At 37.9% G+C, this 24,016-nt stretch overlaps 1 protein-coding gene across 3 annotated transcripts; it reads left to right on the top strand.

The window, feature by feature from the left end:
• The first annotated feature begins 17,401 nt into the window (after nucleotides 1–17,401).
• On the top strand, nucleotides 17,402–21,759 carry LOC127098447 (glycine-rich RNA-binding protein RZ1C). 3 transcript variants are annotated; one of them, XM_051037047.1, is made up of 4 exons: nucleotides 17,402–17,533; nucleotides 17,639–17,783; nucleotides 20,699–21,195; nucleotides 21,290–21,759. In XM_051037047.1, the coding sequence occupies exons 2-4, from the start codon at nucleotides 17,673–17,675 to the stop codon at nucleotides 21,525–21,527; spliced, it is 846 nt and encodes a 281-aa protein (XP_050893004.1). In that variant the 5' UTR covers nucleotides 17,402–17,533; nucleotides 17,639–17,672; the 3' UTR covers nucleotides 21,528–21,759. The 3 variants fall into 3 exon arrangements, with proteins under 3 accessions (XP_050893004.1, XP_050893003.1, XP_050893005.1); XM_051037046.1 differs by having other exon boundaries at nucleotides 17,416–17,574; XM_051037048.1 differs by lacking the exons at nucleotides 17,402–17,533; nucleotides 17,639–17,783 and adding an exon at nucleotides 17,849–19,807.
• Nucleotides 21,760–24,016: the final 2,257 nt, after the last annotated feature.

The following is a 24,016-nucleotide window of genomic DNA, read 5'->3' on the forward strand; positions in this document are numbered from 1 at the left end:
GTAACTTTGGAAATAAAAGATGGAGAACCTAAAATTATTTCCTTATCTTTTTTATCTTTAATGGGAGGACCATAATCATCTCTGGGGTCAACTAATTTTTTACTCATGTTTTCCCTCAAAAAATTCTCTGGTTAGAAAATCTGGTAATGAATTTTTAATTCCTTGAATATGCTCGATTTCAAAATCAAAACAAGAAAGTAATGCTTGCCACCTAGCAAATATATGTTTTGAAACTAAATTTTTAACATCCTTTTGTAAAACACTTTGTGCAGCTTTGCAATCTGTTTTTAATAAAAATGTTTTTGAAAATAAGTCATCTTGAAATTTTGTAATACACAAAACAATAGATAAAATTTCTTTTTTAATAGTACTATAGTTTAATTGAGCTGGGTTCCAAGTTTCAGAATAATATCTGACCACTTGTTCCTTTTCCATGTCCGGAAGTATTTGTTTTAGAACTCCTCCAAAGCCTATGTCTGAGGCATCGGTTTCAACAATAAGGTTGGCACTAGGATCAGGTATCCCTAAACAGGGTAATTTTTTAACTATTTTCTTTAGTTGCAAAACACTTTGGATCATTGAATCATCCCAAGGAGGAGGATTCTTCCTAAGTCTCTTGAATAATGGTATACGAATGGTTCTTAAGTTGGGTATAAAGTCAGCCACATAATTTATACAACCTAAGAATCTTTGCAATTGGGTTTTATCCTTTAGTTCATCTGGAAATTTATTAATAAATTCTAAAGATCTACTAATGGAGGTATACATACCTTGGGAAATATCAAAACCCAAAAATCTTACTTTAGATTGAAATATTTTAAGTTTCTTTTCAGACAAGACTAACCCATTCTCTTTAATTATCTCATAAAATAGGTTTATATGTTGTATATGCTGATTTATAGAATCTGAAAATACTAATATGTCATCTAAATAGACTATGGTAAAGTGCGAGTAATCATTAAATATAGTATTCATAATATTTTGAAACTCGGAAAGAGCATTTTTTAATCCTAAAGGCATGACATTCCATTCATAGTGACCAAAGGGCACCACAAAAGCGGTTTTATATTTATCTTCTTCCTTTAACTATATTTGATAATATCCAGATTTAAGATCAAACTTTGAAAATATACTTTTATTATGTAATCTGTTTATCAAATCCTTTTTATTAGGTATGGGATACCTAATCCATTGTAATGCTTTATTCAAGGGTTTGTAATTTATTACTAACTGAGGACTTCCTCTTTCTAGCTCAGAAGCATTGGTAACATAGAAAGCGGAGCAACTCCAAGGAGACTTACTGGGCCTAATCAATCCTTTGTCTAAGAAATCTTTTATTTCTTTTTTACAATAGTCTAAATTTTTCTTATTTCTTTTTTACAATAGTCTAAATCAAGAAAAGTCTGCACATAAAGAATTGAAGAAGAAAGATTATAAAGCTCTCTTTATAATCCATCAATATGTTGATGCAAATAACTTTGAAAAGGTTAGTGATGTAGAGTCAGCGAAAGAAGCATGGGAAATTTTGGAGAAGTCGTTTGGAGGCGTGAAGAAGGTGAAAGAGGTGAGGTTACAAACTCACAAAAGGACATATGAATTGCTTCAGACGGAAGACAATGAAAGCATAATTGATTTCTTCACCAAGGTTACGAAACTGGTGAATCAAATCAAGGTATGTGGAGAAGTGTTGACATCAAGATCTGTAGTTGGAAAGATCTTGAGTTCGTTGGCTCCAAAGTTTGACCACGTGGTAGTAGCCATAGAAGAGTCGGAAGATTTGTCAAAACTGACAAAAAAGAGCTTTAAGGGATGCTTGAATCTCATGAACAAAGAATGGCTGAAAGAGATGCAGGAAAGTCGAAGAGTGATATGGCTTTGCAGACACAATCAACAAAAGAAACGAAAGGCAAAGGAAGCTGGATTGACAACAAAGGCAAATGAGGCTACAACAATTCGACTGGTCGAAATCAGAGAAAACCCTGGAACCAAGGCAACCAAAGAGGTGGTGTTGCAGGTAGAGGAATAGGTGGTGGTCAAAAGCCATACAAGAGTCACATTCAGTGTTACAATTGTCAAAGGCATGGTCATTATTCTAGTAATTGTCTAGAAAAGCAGAAGTATCAAGAAACTTATGCAAACCTGGCGAAACATGAAGAAGAAGAGACGTTGTTGATGGTCACAACGAGAGATGAAGAGAGATTCTAGGACCATTGGTACTTGGACTCAGGATGCTCATCACACATGTCTGGAAGGAAAGATTGGTTTGTTAATATAAAGCCCTCAATGAAGAACATGGTGAAATTTGCAAATGACAACACTCTAGCAGCTGAAGGTGTTGGTGATGTTCTGATTACGAGGAAAGATGGAAAGAGGTCAGTAATTTCAAATGTGTTGTACATCCCAGGCATGAAGAGAAATTTGCTCAGCATATGGCAGTTAGTCGAAAAGAACTACAAGGTGTCGATCGAAGATAAGATGATGAGAGTTCTCAACTCAAATGGAAGGTTGATCTTGAAGGCTTTAATGTCTCAGAATAGAACCTTCAAGATTGAGCTTAATGTGCTGGAGCATAAGTGTCTTGCAACAACAGCCAGCAAAGATGAATGGATATGGCATTATAGACTTGGCCATCTCAATTTCAAAGATATTAGATATTTGAAGAGAAGAAATATGGTCTCAGGATTACCAAAAATCGATATTCCAAACAAAGTGTGTGAAGAATGTGTGCAGGCAAAGCAACATAAGAACAACTTCAGTAAGGATGCATGAAGTAGGTCGAAGGCAATTCTTGAAGTCATATAGTCTGATGTATGTGGTCATATCCAAGTGGGTTCGATTGGAGGTAACAAATACTTTGTTACATTCATAGATGATTTCAGTCGAAAACTATGGACTTACCTGATCAAGAAGAAAAGTGAAGCGATCGAGGTATTTGCCAAGTCTAAATTTATGGTCGAAAGACAAAGCGGTCGAAAGATCAAGATTCTGAAGACTGATGGTGGTGGAGAATATGTGTCGAAAGACTTCAATGCATTATGTGTGAAAGAAGGGATTGTGCATGAGGTGGTGCCACCCTACACTCCCCAGCAAAATGGAGTCGCAAAAAGAAAGAATAGAACCATCATGAATATGGTGAGAAGTATGTTGAAAGGAAAGCATCTACCCAAAGAACTATGGGGAAAAGCTGTGTCGACTGCAACATATATCCTGAACAGATGTCCGATGAAAAAGCTATAAGGAATCATGCCAGAAGAATGTTGGTCTGGTGTCAAACCTAACTTGAGTCATCTGAAGATGTTTGGATCTATAGCACATAGACATGTGCCAGATCAGTTGAGAAGAATACTTGATGACAAGTCGAGTCAGATGATCCTGATAGGGTATCATTCAACTGGAGGATACAAGTTGTTCGACCCAGTGAATAAGCAAATAGTGATCAACAGGGACGTGATCATGGATGAGCTTAAGGAATGAGATTGAACTGAGAATGTTAAGAAGAATTCAGTGAGAATCTTATATGATGAACCAGTTAGTGAAGTCGAAAGAGAAGTTCGACAAGAAGTCAGAGGTGAAGCAGGCCCAAGCAGACCTCAAAGAACAAGCCACATGCCTGCAAGGTTGCAAGAATGTATGATTACATCAAATGATATGGTCAATGATGTCATACCCCAAAAATTACCCATCATTTTTCCTAAAAAAAAAAAAAAAAAAAAAAAAACGAAAAAAAAAACGAAAAAAAAAAAAAAAAAAAATTTAATTAATTAATTAATTAATTAAATAATTAAAATAAATAAATAAATAAAATATAACAAATTATTTTGGACTTGGATCTCCCTCATTCCAAGCCCATTACCCACGAAATTAGTCTATAAATACTGGAGACTTGGAGTTTACACTGGGAGATTCACTGGAGAAAGAAGGAAGAGAAGCAAAACACTCTGAGGTTTCCTTGGAACAAAACCTTGAGGAAAAAGAAAGAGAGAGAACAGAGAAGGACGGATAGAAACTTTGGCATAGGAACCCTGCCTACCCGGAGAATTCAGAGTAAAGAAACCCTGAAGGCAGCCCATCTGCACCGAAGCCATCGCCGTCCAATTCCCGCTGCCTAACTTATTCCGATACTACAAGTGGTCAATCCCTTCAACCTTGAATTGGCAAACAGGTTTGCGTATCTCTATTGTTTATACTTTCAATTGGCCATATCTACATATATAATGCATCATGATTAAATGTTGATATATAATTTGCTTTCGTATGGGAATTTAAATATGCCTGAATACCCTGAATGTTTGACCATGTTATTCCTGTGATAAAATGCCATAAAATTCAAAGTTCCTAACATGGGGCTGTTTTCAAATTCAAAATCCGTGGCCTTCGCTAGGCGAGGCAGAGGCGAACGAGACAGTACCTGATTCTTCTAGTCTGTTTTTTTTTTTGTTTTTATCATAGCCATGCATTATTCATCCTATCCTATTTATTGTTGTGATATTTCTCCGGTGTAATCTTCGATTGCACCCTGATTTGGTGTTCTGACATGTTTCTTTTTTTGAGTTTCGTAAAGGTTCACATATCCTAGGAAAAGGTTATTGGCTAGGTATTCCACTTTATTTGTGGGATACCCTTGTGGAGTTTCACCCTAAATTAATTTTTAATGTATTAATTTCTAATGTATTAATTTTTTAATATATTATTTTTAATAATTTTAATGTGGAGTTTCATCCTAATTATATAATTAATTGTAAAACTTTGCCTTTGAATAAGTGATCTTGGACCTCTCTTTGTTGCCTTACGATTACGATATTACGGTCATGTCCCGCGAACGTGGGGATACCCTTAGCAAAGACCCTTCGGTTAAATCATCATAAAATAAATTATAGTCCCTCGGATGTTGCCTTCGAATATACAACTTTGTCCCTCGATGACCCTCCGATGTTGCCTACGGTTAAAAGATGATAGTCCCTTCGAATGCTAAGATATCCTCGTAACTGTTGCCTTCAATGACCTATCGATGACCCTACGATGACCCTTTTACATCCAAAGGATAAAACTACTTATTTCTCAATAATAAGGACAGTTTTACCCTCATAAGGATAGGAAATGCTCATAAAGACCTTGGGTCGGTATAACTCTTAATTGTTGGCTCACAATCTAAAAACAATTTTCACACCTCACACCTTTCAAAATATCTTTAGAAAATCATCACTTGGTATATATTCATACTAGAATCATTACCGAGTTATATTTTTCTAAACAATTTCCAAAACTAAACGAGATAACTACTTTGTATATATTCATACAAGAATCATTACAAAGTTAAATTCTCTTTTCAAAACATTTTTCTAAACAATTCACAAACACTTTTTTTTTAAAAAATATATAAGTGATCGAGCAATTAAGAGCCCATGGATAACCATGGATACAAAGGGTGCTAACACCTTCCCTTTGTATAATGTACCTCCCGAACCCAAAATCTAAATTAAGGTCTTTCCTGTTCTTTTCCACCTTTCCTTATTGGATAAAAGAAAAGTCGGTGGCGACTCTTGCTAACCGCGACATTGCGATTAAAACCACAAAAAAGTCCAGTTCACCGTATGACAGAACTGGCGACTCTGCTGGGGACCCTAAATATTTAAAAAGAGAGGTTACCTTAAAAACAAGATCACTTATTCAATTTGTCTGATTTATTTTTAAGGGATTGCTTGGGTATGTTATGCTTGAGTGAAAGATCCTACACCCGGATCTAGTGTACCTTAGGTAAGTAGCAAGAGATCATCGCGACTGTCCGGCGTATACTGGAATGGTCAAAATGATGGCTACGGTTAATGTGGCACTTTGGATGTCCTGATGTTCCTCATGTTAGTTGAGGAAATATTTGGCATTCGCGTGGTGTCATAAAAGCATTAACCAGACCTTTAGAACCCTAATTGACTCATCCTGGCCATTAGAAAGTAGTGAGATAACTGGCTTCGGTTCCGACTGGAGTTGGTTGAGACTCGATACTACACTCTTTGAGATTGGACTTTAGGGAAGCTTCGGTCAACCACTTGGTGTTGCACTGAAGTGGACTTAAGGAAAGGTCAATGATTTGAGATCCTTCTAGAACCCGGTTACTATTCTAAGACAGGTTGAACCAACCAAACTTCAGTGGGGAGGGTATTTACCTATGGAACTCACGCAAGCCTTAAAACCTAGGAATGATTGTTGTGTGACTTGCTTGTGCTTGTTATTTATTTAACAACATAACATCATAACATCATGGCATTGTACTAACCATTTCAAGGATTTAGGGATTTAACTCTGCTAAAAAAAAACAGAAAAAACAAAAACAAAAGCAAAAACAAAAGAGAAAAGAAAAAAAAAAGCTCTTTTTGTTAGTTTATGCAAAGTTAAATCCCGAAAGTCCTTGAAAACATTTCATACATTGCATTGCATCGCATAACAGGTATTCTAAAGGATCAGTGTTCTCACGATTTTCCTATCAAACAGATTCCAGCAGATTCAAACAGATTGAACAATGGCTCTCGAACAAACTGTCAAAGATCTCCAGGCCCAGAATGCTCAATTCCAGGAAATGATGCTGAGCTTATCTAAGGGGCAGGAAGAACTGAAAGCTCTTTTGATGGAGAAGAAGAAGGACCAGAAACCTGTGGGTTACATCAACCCGGGGAGAAGGCTTAAGGGACAGGTTACAGGAGTCAAGATTAGAATTCCGAAGGATTCAGAAGAAGAGACCGAGAATGATTCGGAAGATGAGAATCCTAATCTCGTCAATTCTGAGGACGACGATGAAGATTATGAACATGAACAGTACTCTCCGAAGGATGATAAGTACAAGTTGCTGGAAGAACGTATGCTAGCTATGGAGGGGCAGAAAGTGCCCGGTCTGGATTTCGAAAACTTGGGTCTGGTCTCTGATGTGGTCATTCCCCGCAAATTCAAGGTTCCCATTTTCACTAAGTATGATGGTGCCTCTTGTCCTCAGATGCATCTAAGGGCTTATGTGAGAAAGATTCAGCCGCACACTACTGATAAGAAACTGTGGATCCATTTCTTCCAAGAGAGTCTGTCTGGCACACAGTTAGAGTGGTATTATCAGCTTGAGAGCTCTAACATCCGCACATGGACTGATTTAGCAACAGCTTTCTACAAGCACTACCAGTATAATTCTGAGTTAGCGCCTACTCGGCTACAGCTCCAAAATATGACTATGGGCTCTAAAGAAAGTTTCAAAGAATATGCTCAAAAGTGGAGAGATTTGGCAGGCAGAGTCAAACCCCCTATGACTGATCGAGAGTTAGTGGACATGTTCATGGGTACACTGACTGGCCCATTCTACAGCCATCTACTGGGAAGTTCCTCGTCAGGTTTCACTGAACTTATCTTGACAGGTGAACGGGTTGAAAGCGGCATTCAAGTGGAAAGATACAGGCAGCTACTTCTGCAAGCACCAAAAAGTCCTATCAGGGAAAGAATGAATCAAATGCTGTGTACAGTGAGAGGAAGCATAACAAGAAGAATCGTGACCATACTGTTGGGGCAGTTACAATTGCCGCACCGCCATCTCAGAACTTCCAACACAGACAAGACAGGTCGAGAAGACAGTTTACCAAGATCAATATGACTTTAACCCAAGCACTGCAGAGTATGTTAAAGGCCAATTTGATTACCCTCAGAGGCCCTCCTGCAAATCCCAACACTACTTCTCCTCGTTATAATCCCAACGCCAGGTGTGCCTATCACTCCGATAGCCCCGGGCATGATACGAATGATTGCTGGTTGTTGAAGAACAAGATTCAGGATATGATCGACGCTGGAGAAATTGAATTTGATCCTCCGGCGACCCCCAATGTCATCACAGCACCTATGCCTAATCATGACCAGAATGTTAATGTTGTGGACGACAATTCTCATGTTACTGACGTTGCTGATTTAGCATCTCCTCTTCTGATCGTTAAGAAGAATTTATTGCAAGCTGGTTTATTTCCAGGTTGTGCTGAAGATTGCGATCTCTGTGTACTCCGACCCAATGATTGTTTGAAGTTGAAGAACGGCATTCAACGGCTGATGGATGATCGTACAATTCTATTTGAAAGGGTTCCTAAGGTGGACAACTCTATTGAAGAGGTATCTGTGATTGCTAGGTCCAAAGCTCCAGTGAAGATTACCGCTACTAGAGTGCCTGTGAAGATTACCGCTGAGCCCAAAGTGGCTCCCCTGATTATTACCGCACCTGGCCCCGTGCCATATTCCTCCAGCAAAGCTATTCCGTGGAACTATGGAGGCGACGTTTACATCCATGGCATAAAGCAAGTTGGTAGTTCTGCTAATCCTAATGATATTGTGGGGACTAGTAAAGTTACTCGAAGTGGAAGGATCTACTCCCCAGAAATCTCACCTCCCGCTCCCGAAATTCGAGGAAAAAGACCAGTCAATCCTCCTCAGTCAGAGACATCGGTCGAAGTTACTTCTGAAGATGTTGCCAAACAGGAAATGGAAGAGATGCTGAAAATCATCCGTAAGAGCGATTTTGATGTAGTGGAACAATTGGGGCATACTCCGTCTAAAATCTCAATGTTGTCCTTGTTATTATCCTCTGAATCCCATGCCAATGCATTGATGAAATTCTTGAAGACCGCTCATGTGCCTCAAGAAACATCCGTCGATCAATTCGAACATTATGTTGCTAATTTGACTGTTGACAATGGCCTAGGCTTTTCCGATGCTGACCTGACGCCAGCAGGAAAGAATCACAATAAAGCTCTGCATATCTCCATCGAGTGTGAGGGGATCACCCTGGCTCACGTGTTGATCGACAACGGCTCTTCCTTGAATGTGCTCCCGAAAGCTGTACTCGATAAATTTGACTACAAAGGCATTGAACTGAAACCTAGTGATGTTGTGGTGCGTGCTTACGATGGTGCGAAGAGTGTTGTCTATGGTGAAGTGGTTCTCCCTATCAAGATAGGACCTCAAGTCTTCAACACTACCTTTCACGTGATGGACATTCGTCCCGCCTACTCCTGCTTGTTGGGGCGCCCTTGGATCCATGGGGCAGGTGCGGTAGCTTCGTCGCTTCATCAAAAGCTGAAGTATCCAATAGCAGGCATGGTTGTCACTGTATGTGGAGAAGAAGAGTATATTGTCAGTAGTGTGCAAGCCTTCAAATACGTTGAGATGGATGGTGAATTCTTTGAGACTCCTTCTCAGTCATTTGAAGTGGTTCCTCCACCCAGTCCTGTCCTTAAGCCAACTCCCCTTGTGCCCAAGGTTGTTCGTGCTCCCCCTGTCATGATCTCTCTGAAAGATGCTCAAGCCGCGATTGAAAATGGTGATCGTGCTGGTTGGGGTCAACTGATCAATGTACCGTACAAGTCTGATAAAGCTGGCCTGGGGTTTAACTCTGGAAAGATAGTCAAAAATCAGATTAATGCTATGGAAGATGCTGATAGTGATTGCGACTTGGATAGCTGGATTTTCCCAACAATTGGTGACGGACTCAACAATTGGAAGACTGAAGACATTATCCCGATTTCCTTTAGTCAGGAGTAATTGTTATTGTTTATTCTAGAATTGCAAATTTTAATTTTCTTTTACAATCAAACTTCTTAAAGCATTGTGTCTATGCCCGAGGCACAATGGCTAATTTGTTAGGGGTTTGTCATTTTCATAAGCATATTCATATTCAATAGATCAATGGACTTTTTGCATTCAAATATTGCGCTCTTTATCTTTCCTGTCATTTTTCAAACAAGCTATGTTTCTTGCACACACTCACGTAACAATTTGCCGATCCATATCCACTCTGGATCCTGTTGGTAATGACTCTGCTACTGTTCATTATGACTTTGAAAATCCGATCTACCAAGCCGAGGATGGAAGCGAGGAAGATTGTGAAGTCCCTGGAGAACTTGCCCGACTACTGCAAGAAGAAAAGACTATACAGCCGCATGAGGAATCAATTGAAATTGTAAATCTGGGTACTGAAATAAACAAGAAAGAAGTCAGAGGTTTCTTGGGGCACTCGAATTACATTGCCCGATTCATTCCACACTTGACTGCTACCTGCAAACCCATCTTCAAATTACTGAGACAAAATCAAGAGATGGTATGGAATGATGAATGCCAAGAAGCTTATGACAAAATCAGGAAATATCGCCAAGAACCTCCAGTTCCGATGCCACCAGTTGAAGGAAGACCTTTAATTACGTATTTGACCGTGTTAGAAAATTCAATGAGGTGTGTTGGGGCAACATGACGAGTCTGGTCGAAAAGAGCATGCCATATACTGCCTTAGCAAAAGGTACCGACTGTGAAACAAGATACTCACAGCCCGAGAAAGCTTGTTGTGCTTTGGCCTGGGATGCTCGCCGACTAAGACAGTATATGTTGAATCATACCACCTTATTGACTTCTAAGATGGATTCTATCAAATACCTATTTGAGAAACCTGCTATCTCCTGAAAGAGTTATCACTGACAATGGTACTAATTTGAACAACAAGATGATTACTGAACTCTGCACGCAGTTCAAAATAAAACACCATAACTCTTCTCCGTACCGGCCAAAGATGAACGGCGCCGTGGGGACTGCTAACAATATCAAGAAAGTCATGCAAGAAATGACAGTAACATACAAAGACTGGCATGAGATGTTACCCTTTACTCTTTACGGTTATCGCACTTCAGTGCGCACTACGACAGGGGCAACTCCGTTCTCTTTAGTCTATGGAATGGAAGCCATCTTACTAGTGGAAGTTCAGATTCCCTCTCTAAGAATCATGAAAGAGGCGGGCTTAGATGAAGATGAATGGATTCAGACTCGACTCGATCAGATAAATCTGATTGATGAGAAGAGACTTGCGGCTGTTTGTCATGGGCAGATATATCAGAAATGCATGACCCAGGCATTTAACAAAAGAGTTAAGAGACAGGTGTACCAACTTGGCGACTTGGTGATCAAGCGTATCATTCTACCACAAGGTGATCCCAGAGGCAAATGGACTCCCACATACGAAGGGCCATTTGTGGTTAAGAAGGTATTCTCTGGTGAAGCCATGATACTCGCTACTATGGATGGTGAAGACTTCCCACATCCCGTGAACGCGGACATAGTTAAAAAATACTACGCATAAAAGAGACCCGCTAGATCGACGTATCTAGGCAAAAGTAAGGGCATCCCGGCGAACCAAAAGGGTTCGGGCAAAAATTAGGGATATATAAAAAAAATGTACACCCGGCAAGTCGAAAACCTGAAAAGGCGGCTTGGGCAAAAAAGGGTATCCTGGTGGACTGAAAACCTGAAAAGGCGGTCCAGGCAAAAATTAGGGATTAAAGCGTATGACTATGTCCCGTTCTCAGTCAACTTTCATCCAAGTTCAAGGGACTGAACAAGCCAATCACTTCCATCCGACAGCAGGGGATGAGATGCTTGAAGACATAATGACAGTAGTATACTTAAAATCAATAGGACTTCTTCCACATAGCTTTCTCTTTGTTTTCGACAATTTCCTCTTACTAGGATTTCTGTCTCCTTGTACACAAATTGCCTGTTTATAGGCCTTCTTTCAAAATCAATACAACCTTCTTTCAAAAGATGCTTTTGTTTTTTCTTTTTCTGTTTTGTTTGCGTAAACGTCCATTGATTTAATTTGAATTAATATATGCATTTGAATATGACCAATGTTTACCAAAATACATGCATAGAATAGCAATAGCAATTACTACAAGACTTCAGGATCAAGGAAAAGGTCTAATCATGCTTCCAATGAATCCGCTACCAATTCTCTTCCCCAGCAAGCCTTTTTTTTTCTCCTCAGAAAATGGCAGTATCCCCAGGCACAGCCAGTTACTCCCCAACAGAGGTCGGCGTCACCAGACAGATTGATCATCTCATCCATCCCCAGCCAGGCTCTGTTGAATATTTCCACCATCAGACAGAAATCAAGCATCCCCAGCCGAGAAAGGGTCATCGACACAAATGTCTCAAATCAGTAGATGGGGATTTATTTTCCCCAGTAGAGTCCCCAAGCAGAACTTCTCATACGCATAACTCATTCATTACATCCTTTCACAGCATACGCATGCATACAACATTCACATTTATTTTAGCATAACACGAAACATCTCATGCATCATGACATAGCATGAAGCTAACTTTTTCTTTGCAGGTTATTTATCCTCCTGATATAGTCAAAATAAAAGGTTCATTCAGACAGACACCTTTATCAATCACATTCAAGATTCAGATACATATTTCAAATACAGTTCATGGGAACATTCATTCTGACAACACTTCGATATCCTCCTAACGATGGCATCTTTAAGCCCATCCCAGACATTTATTGCAAGTACAACATATACAGGTTATCAGATACAGCCTAACGTACGGTTCATTCTGATTCAGCCCAACATATGACTTCCTCAGCAACTCCAATGCGGTCTAACGTACGACCCATTTGGACCTTCAAATCCTCAGATGCTGCCTAGCGTACGGTACATTCAGGGGTGTAGTCTAGCGTACGACTACTTTCTTTTTCAGATGCAGCCTAACGGACGGCTCATTCTACAACTCGGATACGATCTAACGTACGATCCATTCTGAACTTCAACAACTCCAACGCGGTCTAACGTACGACCCGTTTGGATCTTACAACCCTCAGATGCTACCTAACGTACGGTACATTTCTGAAGTGTAGTCTGGCGTACGACTACCGCTTTCATCATCAGATGTGGCCTAACAGACGACTCATTCTGCGACGGTCTAACGTACGACCCGTTCGGATGTCCATCCCCTCAGATGCTACCTAACATACGGTACATTTCTGAAGTGTAGTCTAACGTACGACTACCCCTTTCGTCATCAGATTCAGCCTAACGTACGGCTCATTCTGCAACTCAGATACGATCTAGCGTATGGTCCATTCTGATCCTTTATCCCCAACAACATATGACACACTCCGACTCCCCAGCGAAGTCGGCAGCCTAATGGATGACTCATTATACGGTCTAACGTACGACCCAGTGTGGCACCCATGTCTTCAAATTGGCCTAATATACGGCGCGATCTGAAGCTTTCGTCATCAAACCTCCCGGATGGCATCTTTAAGCCCATCTCCATCAAGACCAACTGTCGATTCTCAAGTGCAAATTTTTGGGGCATTCTAGTGTTCAATAATCTTCCACCTCCAGACCACGAATGGCGTATACACCATTCTAACTCTCTCGGTCCAAGAATATTGAACAGGGGCAGCTGTCATACCCCAAAAATTACCCATCATTTTTCCTAAAAAAAAAAAAAAAAAAAAAAACGAAAAAAAAAAAACGAAAAAAAAAAAAAAAAAAAACGAAAAAAAAATTTAATTAATTAATTAATTAATTAATTAATTAATTAATTAATTAATTAAATAATTAAAATAAATAAATAAATAAAATATAACAAATTATTTTGGACTTGGATCTCCCTCATTCCAAGCCCATTACCCACGAAATTAGTCTATAAATACTGGAGACTTGGAGTTTACACTAGGAGATTCACTGGAGAAAGAAGGAAGAGAAGCAAAACACTCTGAGGTTTCCTTGGAACAAAACCTTGAGGAAAAAGAAAGAGAGAGAACAGAGAAGGACGGATAGAAACTTTGGCATAGGAACCCTGCCTACCCGGAGAATTCAGAGTAAAGAAACCCTGAAGGCAGCCCATCTGCACCGAAGCCATCGCCGTCCAATTCCCGCTGCCTAACTTATTCCGATACTACACGTGGTCAATCCCTTCAACCTTGAATTGGCAAACAGGTTTGCGTATCTCTATTGTTTATACTTTCAATTGGCCATATCTACATATATAATGCATCATGATTAAATGTTGATATATAATTTGCTTTCGTATGGGAATTTAAATATGCCTGAATACCCTGAATGTTTGACCATGTTATTCCTGTGATAAAATGCCATAAAATTCAAAGTTCCTAACATGGGGCTGTTTTCAAATTCAAAATCCGTGGCCTTCGCTAGGCGAGGCAGAGGCGAACGAGACAGTACCTGATTCTTCTAGTCTGTTTTTTTTATGTTTTTATCATAGCCATGCATTATTCATTCTATCCTATTTATTGTTGTGATATTTCTCCGGTGTAATCTTCGATTGCACCCTGATTTGGTGTTCTGACATGTTTCTTTTTTTGAGTTTCGTAAAGGTTCACATATCCCAGGAAAAGGTTATTGGCTAGGTATTCCACTTTATTTGTGGGATACCCTTGTGGAGTTTCACCCTAAATTAATTTTTAATGTATTAATTTCTAATGTATTAATTTTTTAATATATTATTTTTAATAATTTTAATGTGGAGTTTCATCCTAATTATATAATTAATTGTAAAACTTTGCCTTTGAATAAGTGATCTTGGACCTCTCTTTGTTGCCTTACGATTACGATATTACGGTCATGTCCCGCGAACGTGGGGATACCCTTAGCAAAGACCCTTCGGTTAAATCATCATAAAATAAATTATAGTCCCTCGGATGTTGCCTTCGAATATACAACTTTGTCCCTCGATGACCCTCCGATGTTGCCTACGGTTAAAAGATGATAGTCCCTTCGAATGCTAAGATATCCTCGTAACTGTTGCCTTCAATGACCTATCGATGACCCTACGATGACCCTTTTACATCCAAAGGATAAAACTACTTATTTCTCAATAATAAGGACAGTTTTACCCTCATAAGGATAGGAAATGCTCATAAAGACCTTGGGTCGGTATAACTCTTAATTGTTGGCTCACAATCTAAAAACAATTTTCACACCTCACACCTTTCAAAATATCTTTAGAAAATCATCACTTGGTATATATTCATACTAGAATCATTACCGAGTTATATTTTTCTAAACAATTTCCAAAACTAAACGAGATAACTACTTTGTATATATTCATACAAGAATCATTACAAAGTTAAATTCTCTTTTCAAAACAATTTTTCTAAACAATTCACAAACACTTTTTTTTTAAAAATAATATAAGTGATCGAGCAATTAAGAGCCCATGGATAACCATGGATACAAAGGGTGCTAACACCTTCCCTTTGTATAATGTACCTCCCGAACCCAAAATCTAAATTAAGGTCTTTCCTGTTCTTTTCCACCTTTCCTTATTGGATAAAAGAAAAGTCGGTGGCGACTCTTGCTAACCGCGACATTGCGATTAAAACCACAAAAAAGTCCAGTTCACCGTATGACAAATGAAGAAGGTGAACTGGTACACTATGCTTCTTGTGTAGATGTCGAACCAATCAATGCAACTGAGGCATTGAAAGATTTGAAGTGGGTGAAAGCAATGAACGAAGAATTGAAGTCAATCGAAGTCAACAACACTTGGTCATTTGACCCCAAGACGAGAATGCAATTGATGTGAAATGGATATACAAGGTGAGGTTGAATCCCAAAGGAGAAGTGACTCGACACAAGGCGAGACTTGTGGCGAAAGGATTTCTTTAGAAAGAAGGAATCGACTTCGACGAAGTTTTTGCACCTGTTACTAGGATCGAAACAACCAGGTTGGTTGTTGGTCTAACAAATATGAATAACTGGCAGATGTATCAGATGGATGTGAAATGTGCATTCCTGAATGATCCCATAGAAGAAGAAGTTTATGTTGTACAACCAGCTGAGTTTGTGAAACAAGGCAAAGAAAGAAAGGTGTACATGCTGCATAAAACCCTGTACGGACTTAAACAAACTCCAAGAGCTTGGAACAAGAAGATAGATGGATTTCTAAGGGAGAAGGAATTTTTGAAGTACACAACTGAACATGGAGTATATGTAAGAAGAAGTAAGAGTGAATTGCTATACTATGTCTCTATGTCGATGGCTTGTTGATAACAGGTAGTTGCAAGAAGGAGATCAAAGACTTCAAATGTGATCTCAACAAGGAATTTGAAATGTCAGATCTGGGTGACATCTCATACTTCATTGGCATCGAATTCTACAAGAGTGGTTGAGGTTTGATGATGCATCGAAGAAGGTATGAAGGCGAAATAGTTAAGAGATTTGAGATGGAAGATTGCAACCTAACTTCGACCCCAACTGAACCCAGGTTACAACTGTCGAAAGATTCAGATGAAGATGATGTCGATCCAAATCAATAGAGAAGACTTATTGGGTCACTTCGATACCTTTGTCACACAAGGCCTGACTTAGCATACAATGTAGGTATGATGAATAGATTCATGTAGAATCCAAAGGTATCACATCTAACAGCGGCGAAGAGGATACTAAGGTATTTGAAAGGAACCCTCGACTATGGCATTTTGTTTCCTGCAGCTGATGAAGGAAAAGAATGCAAACTAGTGGGATACACCGACTCAAGTTGGTATAGTGATGCTAAGGATCGAAAATTCACAGTTGGCTATGTGTTAATGCAAGGTGGTGCACCAGTTGCTTGGAGTTTGAGAAAGGAGTCAATAGTGACATTATCATCGTGCGAAGCAGAATACACAATTGTTTCTCTTTGTGCATGTCAAGCAACATGGATGGTGAATCTGGTCGAAGAGATAACATCGAAGAGTCATGGAGCAATTACCATGAAGATCGATAGCATGTCAGCTATGAATCTGGCGAAGAATCCGATAGCACATGGTTGAAGCAAGCGCATCGAAATGAGGTTCCATTATCTTCGAGAGCAGGTAGCAGATGGGAAGATGAATATGGAACACTACATAACTGAGAATTAGATTGTAGACATCATGACGAAGAGAGTGCATGCCGAAGTGTTCAGAAGACTATGAATTATGATGAATGTAGATAACTTAGACACAATAAATTAGGCGGTGTGTTGAATTGTAATTCCTTGTGTCGAAGCAGGTTGCTTGACATAATCAAAGAAGTGTCGAATCACCTAGTGTGTTGAGTTGTATTAGTGTGTCGAAGTGTCAAAGCATGTTGCTTCACACATGATTTCGACTTAGACCTATTTTTAGTAATGTTAACTATTTTGGGCTTTTATAGTTTTGGGCGTTGGCTTAGGGAGTAAGTTAACCTAAATCTATAAATAGAGGGAGTAACTCTTATTCTTATAATATTGTATTCATAACATTGTATTCATAGAACTTTGCAGTTGCAAAGTGAATAAAGAAATTTTCCACATATTGTGGGCACAAAAAAACTCTAATAGAAATTCTCCATAAATTATGGTAGATTTTCAACCGTTAGTGCATATTTCATTTGTGTATAATATTTTAACTTCACAACTAATAACATAAAAATTTATAATAATACATTTTAAACTATTAAATTAAATAACACTAGTTATAAATAAATTTTTTAAACAACTTATCCATGCATTGCATGTGTGTACGTTGATCAATATATGTGTAAAAAAATTGTAACTTGTTCATTCTATAAAACTTAATTAAATAAATAGTTAGTAATTTTATATGACGTCACGAGATAACTTTTACTTACCTACCTTAAAGGGTGACACATCCAACAACTCTCCAAATTACTAATAAGAGCGTTGGATTTGGAATCTTCACACTCCTTCAACCTCAAGGGTTTCCTTCAAAACCCTAATTTCCCCAAAAATTACTCATTCGTAAGCATCTCAATTTTCAACTTCTATAGCATTTCTCTCTTCATTCATTCATAATTTGTTTCAGGATTCAACGTGTTTGCGATAATTGAGAATCACTGATGTCTGGAAAGGAAGATAATCGAATCTTTGTTGGTGGATTGGGTTGGGACGTTACCGAACGTCAGCTAGAACATGCCTTTGATCGTTACGGCAAGATTCTCGAATGTCAGGTACCGTTTTTCATCAATTCCTTATCCCTAATTTATTTTCTCGGTTGAATTTACGTTTTTTTTTTTAAAAATCAATTGTTGTAGCTGTAGGAAAATGCTGTCACAGGGGATTTTTAATGGTTGGATTCTTCACTAATTTTTTCACCTGTTTTTTCTTTGTTTTTCTGGAATGCTGGTTGTGAGGTTTTGATGTTTGAGATGTGGTATATGGGTTATTTAAGTGATGTTTTAGCAGAGTTACTTCTTCGTGTGTGCGGAGTTTGTTTTCGATTTGCTGATAAAATAGTAGCTTGTGGTAAAGGTAGAGCTCAAGGTGGAAATTAGTATGGGTTAGATATGTTGAATCAGTGCAATAAGGACCTGTCTGCTATTTTTCTGAGAGACAAGTCTGCTTCGTGCTTAAGGATCTTTAGTAATGATTTTTGTATGATTTGGAAGGAATATTTGGAAGTAATATTGGGCTGAAAACTGGATAAGTTGATACCGTATCAGTGTATGCTTTGCTGTATCTGTTTGTAGAAATGAAAGAATCTGTGTCTTGTCTGTTCAACGTCTTATGCTGGACATTCCCTGTTTTGCTTCTGGTTCTAGCTCAATTATTCGATATAACTCTAGGGAATTAAAACAAGGTATTAAAGGCCGCTGTCTCACATGCTGTCTTTTCAAAAATAAAAAACAGAAAATTTCCCTTAGAGTGTATGCCCGTTTCTTTAGTTGTAGAGGCTGGGGTAGTAGAGTTTCTATTTTATGAACTGACGAAAAATTTGGTAAGGTGGCATTTCTCGTGGTCCTGAAATGTGGAAAGGTTCCGATACATCATGCAAAGTATACATGGGAGGTGTTTGCGGGCTGTAGTTGTGGTACTCAGTAGATCAGTAACAGTACTTTGTTAAATGAGTTGAAGAAGTCTTATGTATTTGCCTCAGTTCAGCAATTAAATCTTGCTGCACATTTGTCAGTGTAGGATACTTTCTCAGTGTAATGCAAAGCCCAGTTGTTTGGTCATTTTTTGTGTCTGGTTGATTTCATTACTCTTGTTACATAATACTTTCATGTACTTTCTGCAACCCATAGACCATACACCACCAAGAGGTCCTGTGAGTACTTAAGTGCTTCTGAGCTCAAAGTTTTCAAGTCCGGTGCGTTGGGATCAAAGACAATTACTGCTCGGATAGTGAATTCCTCTCTTCATACTGAGATACTGTATCTCACCAGTTGTTCTACCGATTCTAGCTAACATTGAAGGCTGAATGTTTTTTTTTTATTTAGTCGCTACTTTCTACATCGGAATAGATTTGACTGATTGGAAAGGTTTGCTTTGGTTTTGCTTTTGTCAGTGTAGTTTTATACAAAGAATCCATATCTGCACGAGTGTTATTTTCTTCCAAAATGCAGGTGTGTTCACTGAGTGAGCTAAGGGGCGGCAGAATTACATAGAATGTTAGGCATATAATGCAGTATAATCAATATTATCCATTCGTTTGCATTTGACTCATCATATTGCCCGCATAAGATTGATTATAATTTGCATTTGGGGAGGAGAATAATCACAAAAGGTGTTGGTGGGCTTAAGTGAAAGCATGATATCCACGAGGAATGTAGAAAAAAATCCCTGGCAGATAGTTTGTTTTGGAGAACAATCCTGTGATACTCGTCATAGAATTGGAGCTGCAACTCAGTGGTCTGGTGACAGCAGAAATGAAAGCAACATTTGGGATTTTCTTCATATACTGTTCATTTGTGGCTCCATATTGGTCTCGTGTTAATCCTTCTGATTGAGAAAATAATACTATCCAACATAATACAGTGCTTTTTAATCAAGTAAGTCAGATGCTAAGTTTATGTTGGGGGATTAGATTGTTTAAAGTTAAATCATGAACCAGAATGGAACAAGTTGATATTCTTGCTCAGATTGTGGAAATGATTTTTTTAAGGGATATTTGTTGTCAAATTGGGCTTGGGATTTCTCTGAATGACTTATCTGTATGAAAACCATTCTGGTGCTTTGTCATCAGAACACAGAAGTAAGTTGTCTGGTTATAATTTTCTTTATACTTGAACGCTGTTTGCATGTGTCACATAGATAAAATACTGGGACTCCTTATTTAATGCACAACTTTCTGCGGTCACAAATTCGCTCTTATTTTGTGTGTTTATAAATTGAATGTCCCTGTATTTTGGATGCTTGTTTATGTTAGCATCATTTTTTGGACTGATAGAAATTTTTAGCTTTGTATCAACTGCGTTACTATTTTCTTGTGTTTCTGTTATTGTGTGTGAGTGGTTGTTTAGTGGCTGATTTAAGAAATGCCGAGTTAAAGTTAAACCTGTCAGTGTCTGAGAAATATGTAAATATATTTAGGAATTGATTCTCCTAGGTTACTTAAATTATATCTATAATTAATAGAGATGGAGGATTAGAGGTGGTATTTGATGGAGAGAACTTCTGAAAAGAACTGATAAATAAATCAAATTTTGAAGATGCAAGTTTTTTTTGTTGCTCTTGTGACGTGAACTACTTTGTCTTACCTTCTACTTATATGTTGTCTTGTTTTTCACTCTTGTATCCTCATCTTGTTTGTATGATGTGATTCTATTTTACTGATTTTGTAAATAGTTTATTTTTTATGCAAATAGCTTATTCATATATGTGGCACTTTTTCTAATTACTCGAGTAACTTTACGTTTCCTATTTACTCTGACTGGTTCAGTTAATTGTCCTATTAAACATGTTTTATATGTTCAACGCAATTAATCTTGTTTTACAAGTGTTGCAATAATGGTCATGCAATAGCCATTTGCATCAAAAGCAGCATTAATATATTTTTCACCATCATAAAATGCACATTAAAATTTGACAATAATTGTACATATTGCCATTATTTTGCATGATGTTTCAAGTGTTCTTCCTGTAGATCATGATGGAAAGGGATACAGGACGTCCTCGTGGATTTGGGTTTATTACATTTTCTGACCGTCGGGGAATGGAGGATGCTATTAAAGAAATGAATGGACGGGAAATCGGCGATCGCATCATCTCAGTCAACAAGGCACAGCCTAGGGCAGGGGGTGATGATGCAGACCAAGGGTACAGAGGTGGCTACTCTTCAGGTGGCAGGGGTAGCTACGGGGCTGGAGATAGGGTAGGACAGGATGACTGTTTCAAATGTGGTCGTCCAGGACACTGGGCCCGAGATTGTCCTTTGGCAGGAGGAGATGGTGGTCGTGGTCGGGGTAGTGGTTCTTTTTCTTCACGTCCTAGGTTTGGAGGTGCTGGTGGACACGGGGATCGCTTTGGTGAACGTGAGCGGTACATCGATGATCGTTATGATGGAGGACGTTACGGGGACAGGGACCGCTTAGACAACCGAGACTACAAATATAGTGGCCGTGATCGCTATGCTAGTGACAGGTACAGACAGTTCATTGTTATTACTGAATTACTACTCTTGTGCTTTTGTTCTATGTATTTATTATACATTATTGCTTTGCTGAAAACTGTATAGGTATGCAACAAGTGGAGGAGATCGATTTGCTGATCGATATGGCAGTGGCTCAGACTACCCGCAAAATGGTTATGGGAAAGAAAGAGGCTATGACCGCTATGGTGGTGCTCGTGGAGGTGCTGAGAGAAATGGAAGTGGAATACCAGCTCGTGAGGAAGGAAGAAGTTATAGGGGTAGGCCTGCTCCTTATGACCGCCCCAGCAGGACTGCTCGGCCATCATCATTTGACCGTTACTAATTTTTAATAGTTCATGTTGATCTTTTGAGTTAGATATTCAAATGAGGAGGAAGAATTAGGGGAGATAGTTCTTGATTATGTAGGAACTCCTAGTTTCAGACAGCTGCTGGATTGTAGTTTGATAGTTTGTTTCTTTATTCAGATAATGTGAGTTGTTACGAAGTTATTTCCCATCGTTTGTTCGATGCGTTGACACTGCTCTCCTTTGAAATGCAATTGAACATGGTGGTTATTTTTGGCATTTTAAACCTGATAGTGTTGCAGCTGGTACTGTCTCAGAACAACATGTGAGGAGCATCCACCAACAAGAAGATTGAAAGGAACATAAGACGAGTGTCAAAACTTAACAAAGAATATCTAAAGCTAAACCAAATTTAGCTGAAGCTATATCTATGATGTTCATGAATTTCTGAAACAAGGGAGAAGCATAGGAGAGACCGGTCACATACATTCTGTAGAAACATAAGTGGAAAAGTTAAAGAAAATTATTATATCTAGATAAATAAAGTAAATTATTATTTTATTATAAACATAAGTGGAAAAATAAAGAAAATTGTATATTTTCTAAATTATTGTAAACATAATAAACCAACTCTTTTTGGGTATTAATGTTCAAAACAGTTTATATTTCAATGGTAATTTTGTTCATTTAATTTGTATGTGGCATATGGAAGATACCATAGAAATCCAAAACAATATTATTAGATTTTTTTTGGCACCTTATATTGAAAGTGCATAATAACTTTCTCACTTATCCGAATAAAATTCAAGTGGGAAATATGAGTTAGAATTTACTATTGTTATAAGATTATATTCATGTGGGAAATATGAAATCCCATTTATTTTGTGTTGAAAGAGAAACATATCAACCATACAAGAAGAAGATGAAATGTCAAGAGATACAACATATTTAAAATGTGAGGGTCCATTTTGAACTATGATGATTTAAGAGTGGTGTATGAAGTGTTGACATCGTGCATGGGGAACACAATCATAAGTTGACAAACTTCTTTGAAGATCATAGATATGTAAAATATTTAAAATTGGAAAAGACGAATGTTGTTAGTGATATGATAGATAATATGGTCATTTTAATAAATTTTTTGATATCATTGAAAAGAAATGATTGTAATGCAACTATTATCAAACATATTTATAATACACGACACATATCTAAAATGCAATGTTTGAAAAAAAAATGCTTTGTTAAAAATAAATATGTATATAGTTACAAATTATTTGTTGATTCACAAACTATCAAAGATATTTTAGGGACCCATGCAAATTACATTAAACTGTAGTATTTTTCCGACTGTCTTGATGATGGATTTTACATATAAAACCAATAAATATCTCATATTATTGTTTGATTTTATCGGTGTCACTTCTATAGAGATAACATAGTCAATTACATTTGTTTACATGGTGTTATAGAAGGAACAAAATACTATTTGGGTTTTAGAAAGGTGTCATGATTTTTTGAAATCACCAAAAAAAAATTCTCCCAAGGTAATTGTGATGATCAAAACAATATTTGATGAATGTTGTTGATAATATTTTCTCCAAATATATTAATGTGTTGTGTCAATATCACATTTCTAAAATTGTAAGAATAAGATGCAAGTTATAGGTCAGAGTGGAAGATTTAAAATATAAGGATGACAAAAATTCAACGAAAATTGTTATGGATGTGATAACACCGAAACTCATAGTTTTTTTTTTGTATTTTGTAGTATTATGCTGATAATTTATGTTTGTTTTAGGTATCTTACGAGTAAGAGTCGATTTATGAAGAAACAAGACAAAAATGGCGAAAAATAGAGAAAAGTGACAAAAATGAATTTATGGTCGCGCCCGACATGACTAGGCAGAGAGGAAAAAGGAATGTTGAAGATGCAGTCAAAGGCTCGTAGCGACCGCCACAAGCCTCATGGTGACCTCCATGCACATCAAAAAGGTCAAAAATCACATGTTGCACTTGTGGCGACACAAGCTTCATGGCGAACGTCATGAAGTTCGGCCCCTGAAAAATCGCAATAGAAAGAATCAGTCTTACTCCATTCTCCCATATTTTTCTCCTACGAAGTTTACACGACCAAGACTCAGTTCAACACCTATTAGACTATAAATTGTTAGTTTTTAGAGGTTTTTGACATCCAAGTTTGTACGCATACATTTTATTTCTTAGTTTTAAGCAGAAAATACATTAAAAAATGATAGAGCTCTCGCATTGGGGGACTATCACACCGTAGCTTTTAGGATATGTTATTGTAAGCTTGGATCAAAGTAATTGTGCCGATATTTGAAGTTATTTTCCGTTCAGTTCAATGTACTCGAAGTTATTTCTGCATTAATTTCAGTTTTACAGGTTCTTTATATAATTGTTTTTATTTAATTCTATTTGTTTTCCATTTATTTACTTGTAATGTTGCTGTGAATTTCTATTACCACGAATTGCATGTTTATGTTTAATACCATGTCCGACTAAA

The sequence above is a fragment of the Lathyrus oleraceus genome, chromosome 6 (genome assembly GCF_024323335.1).
Source record: "Lathyrus oleraceus cultivar Zhongwan6 chromosome 6, CAAS_Psat_ZW6_1.0, whole genome shotgun sequence".
NCBI lineage: Eukaryota > Viridiplantae > Streptophyta > Magnoliopsida > Fabales > Fabaceae > Lathyrus > Lathyrus oleraceus.

Bases quoted from the DNA above. Each gene is read 5' to 3' on its own strand.
- LOC127098447 (XM_051037047.1), top strand. From the start codon at position 17,673: ATGTCTGGAAAGGAAGATAATCGAATCTTTGTTGGTGGATTGGGTTGG. The intron at 17,784-20,698 runs GTACCGTTTTTC...TTCTTCCTGTAG, and splicing joins GCAAGATTCTCGAATGTCAG to ATCATGATGGAAAGGGATAC. The intron at 21,196-21,289 runs GTACAGACAGTT...AAAACTGTATAG, and splicing joins GATCGCTATGCTAGTGACAG to GTATGCAACAAGTGGAGGAG.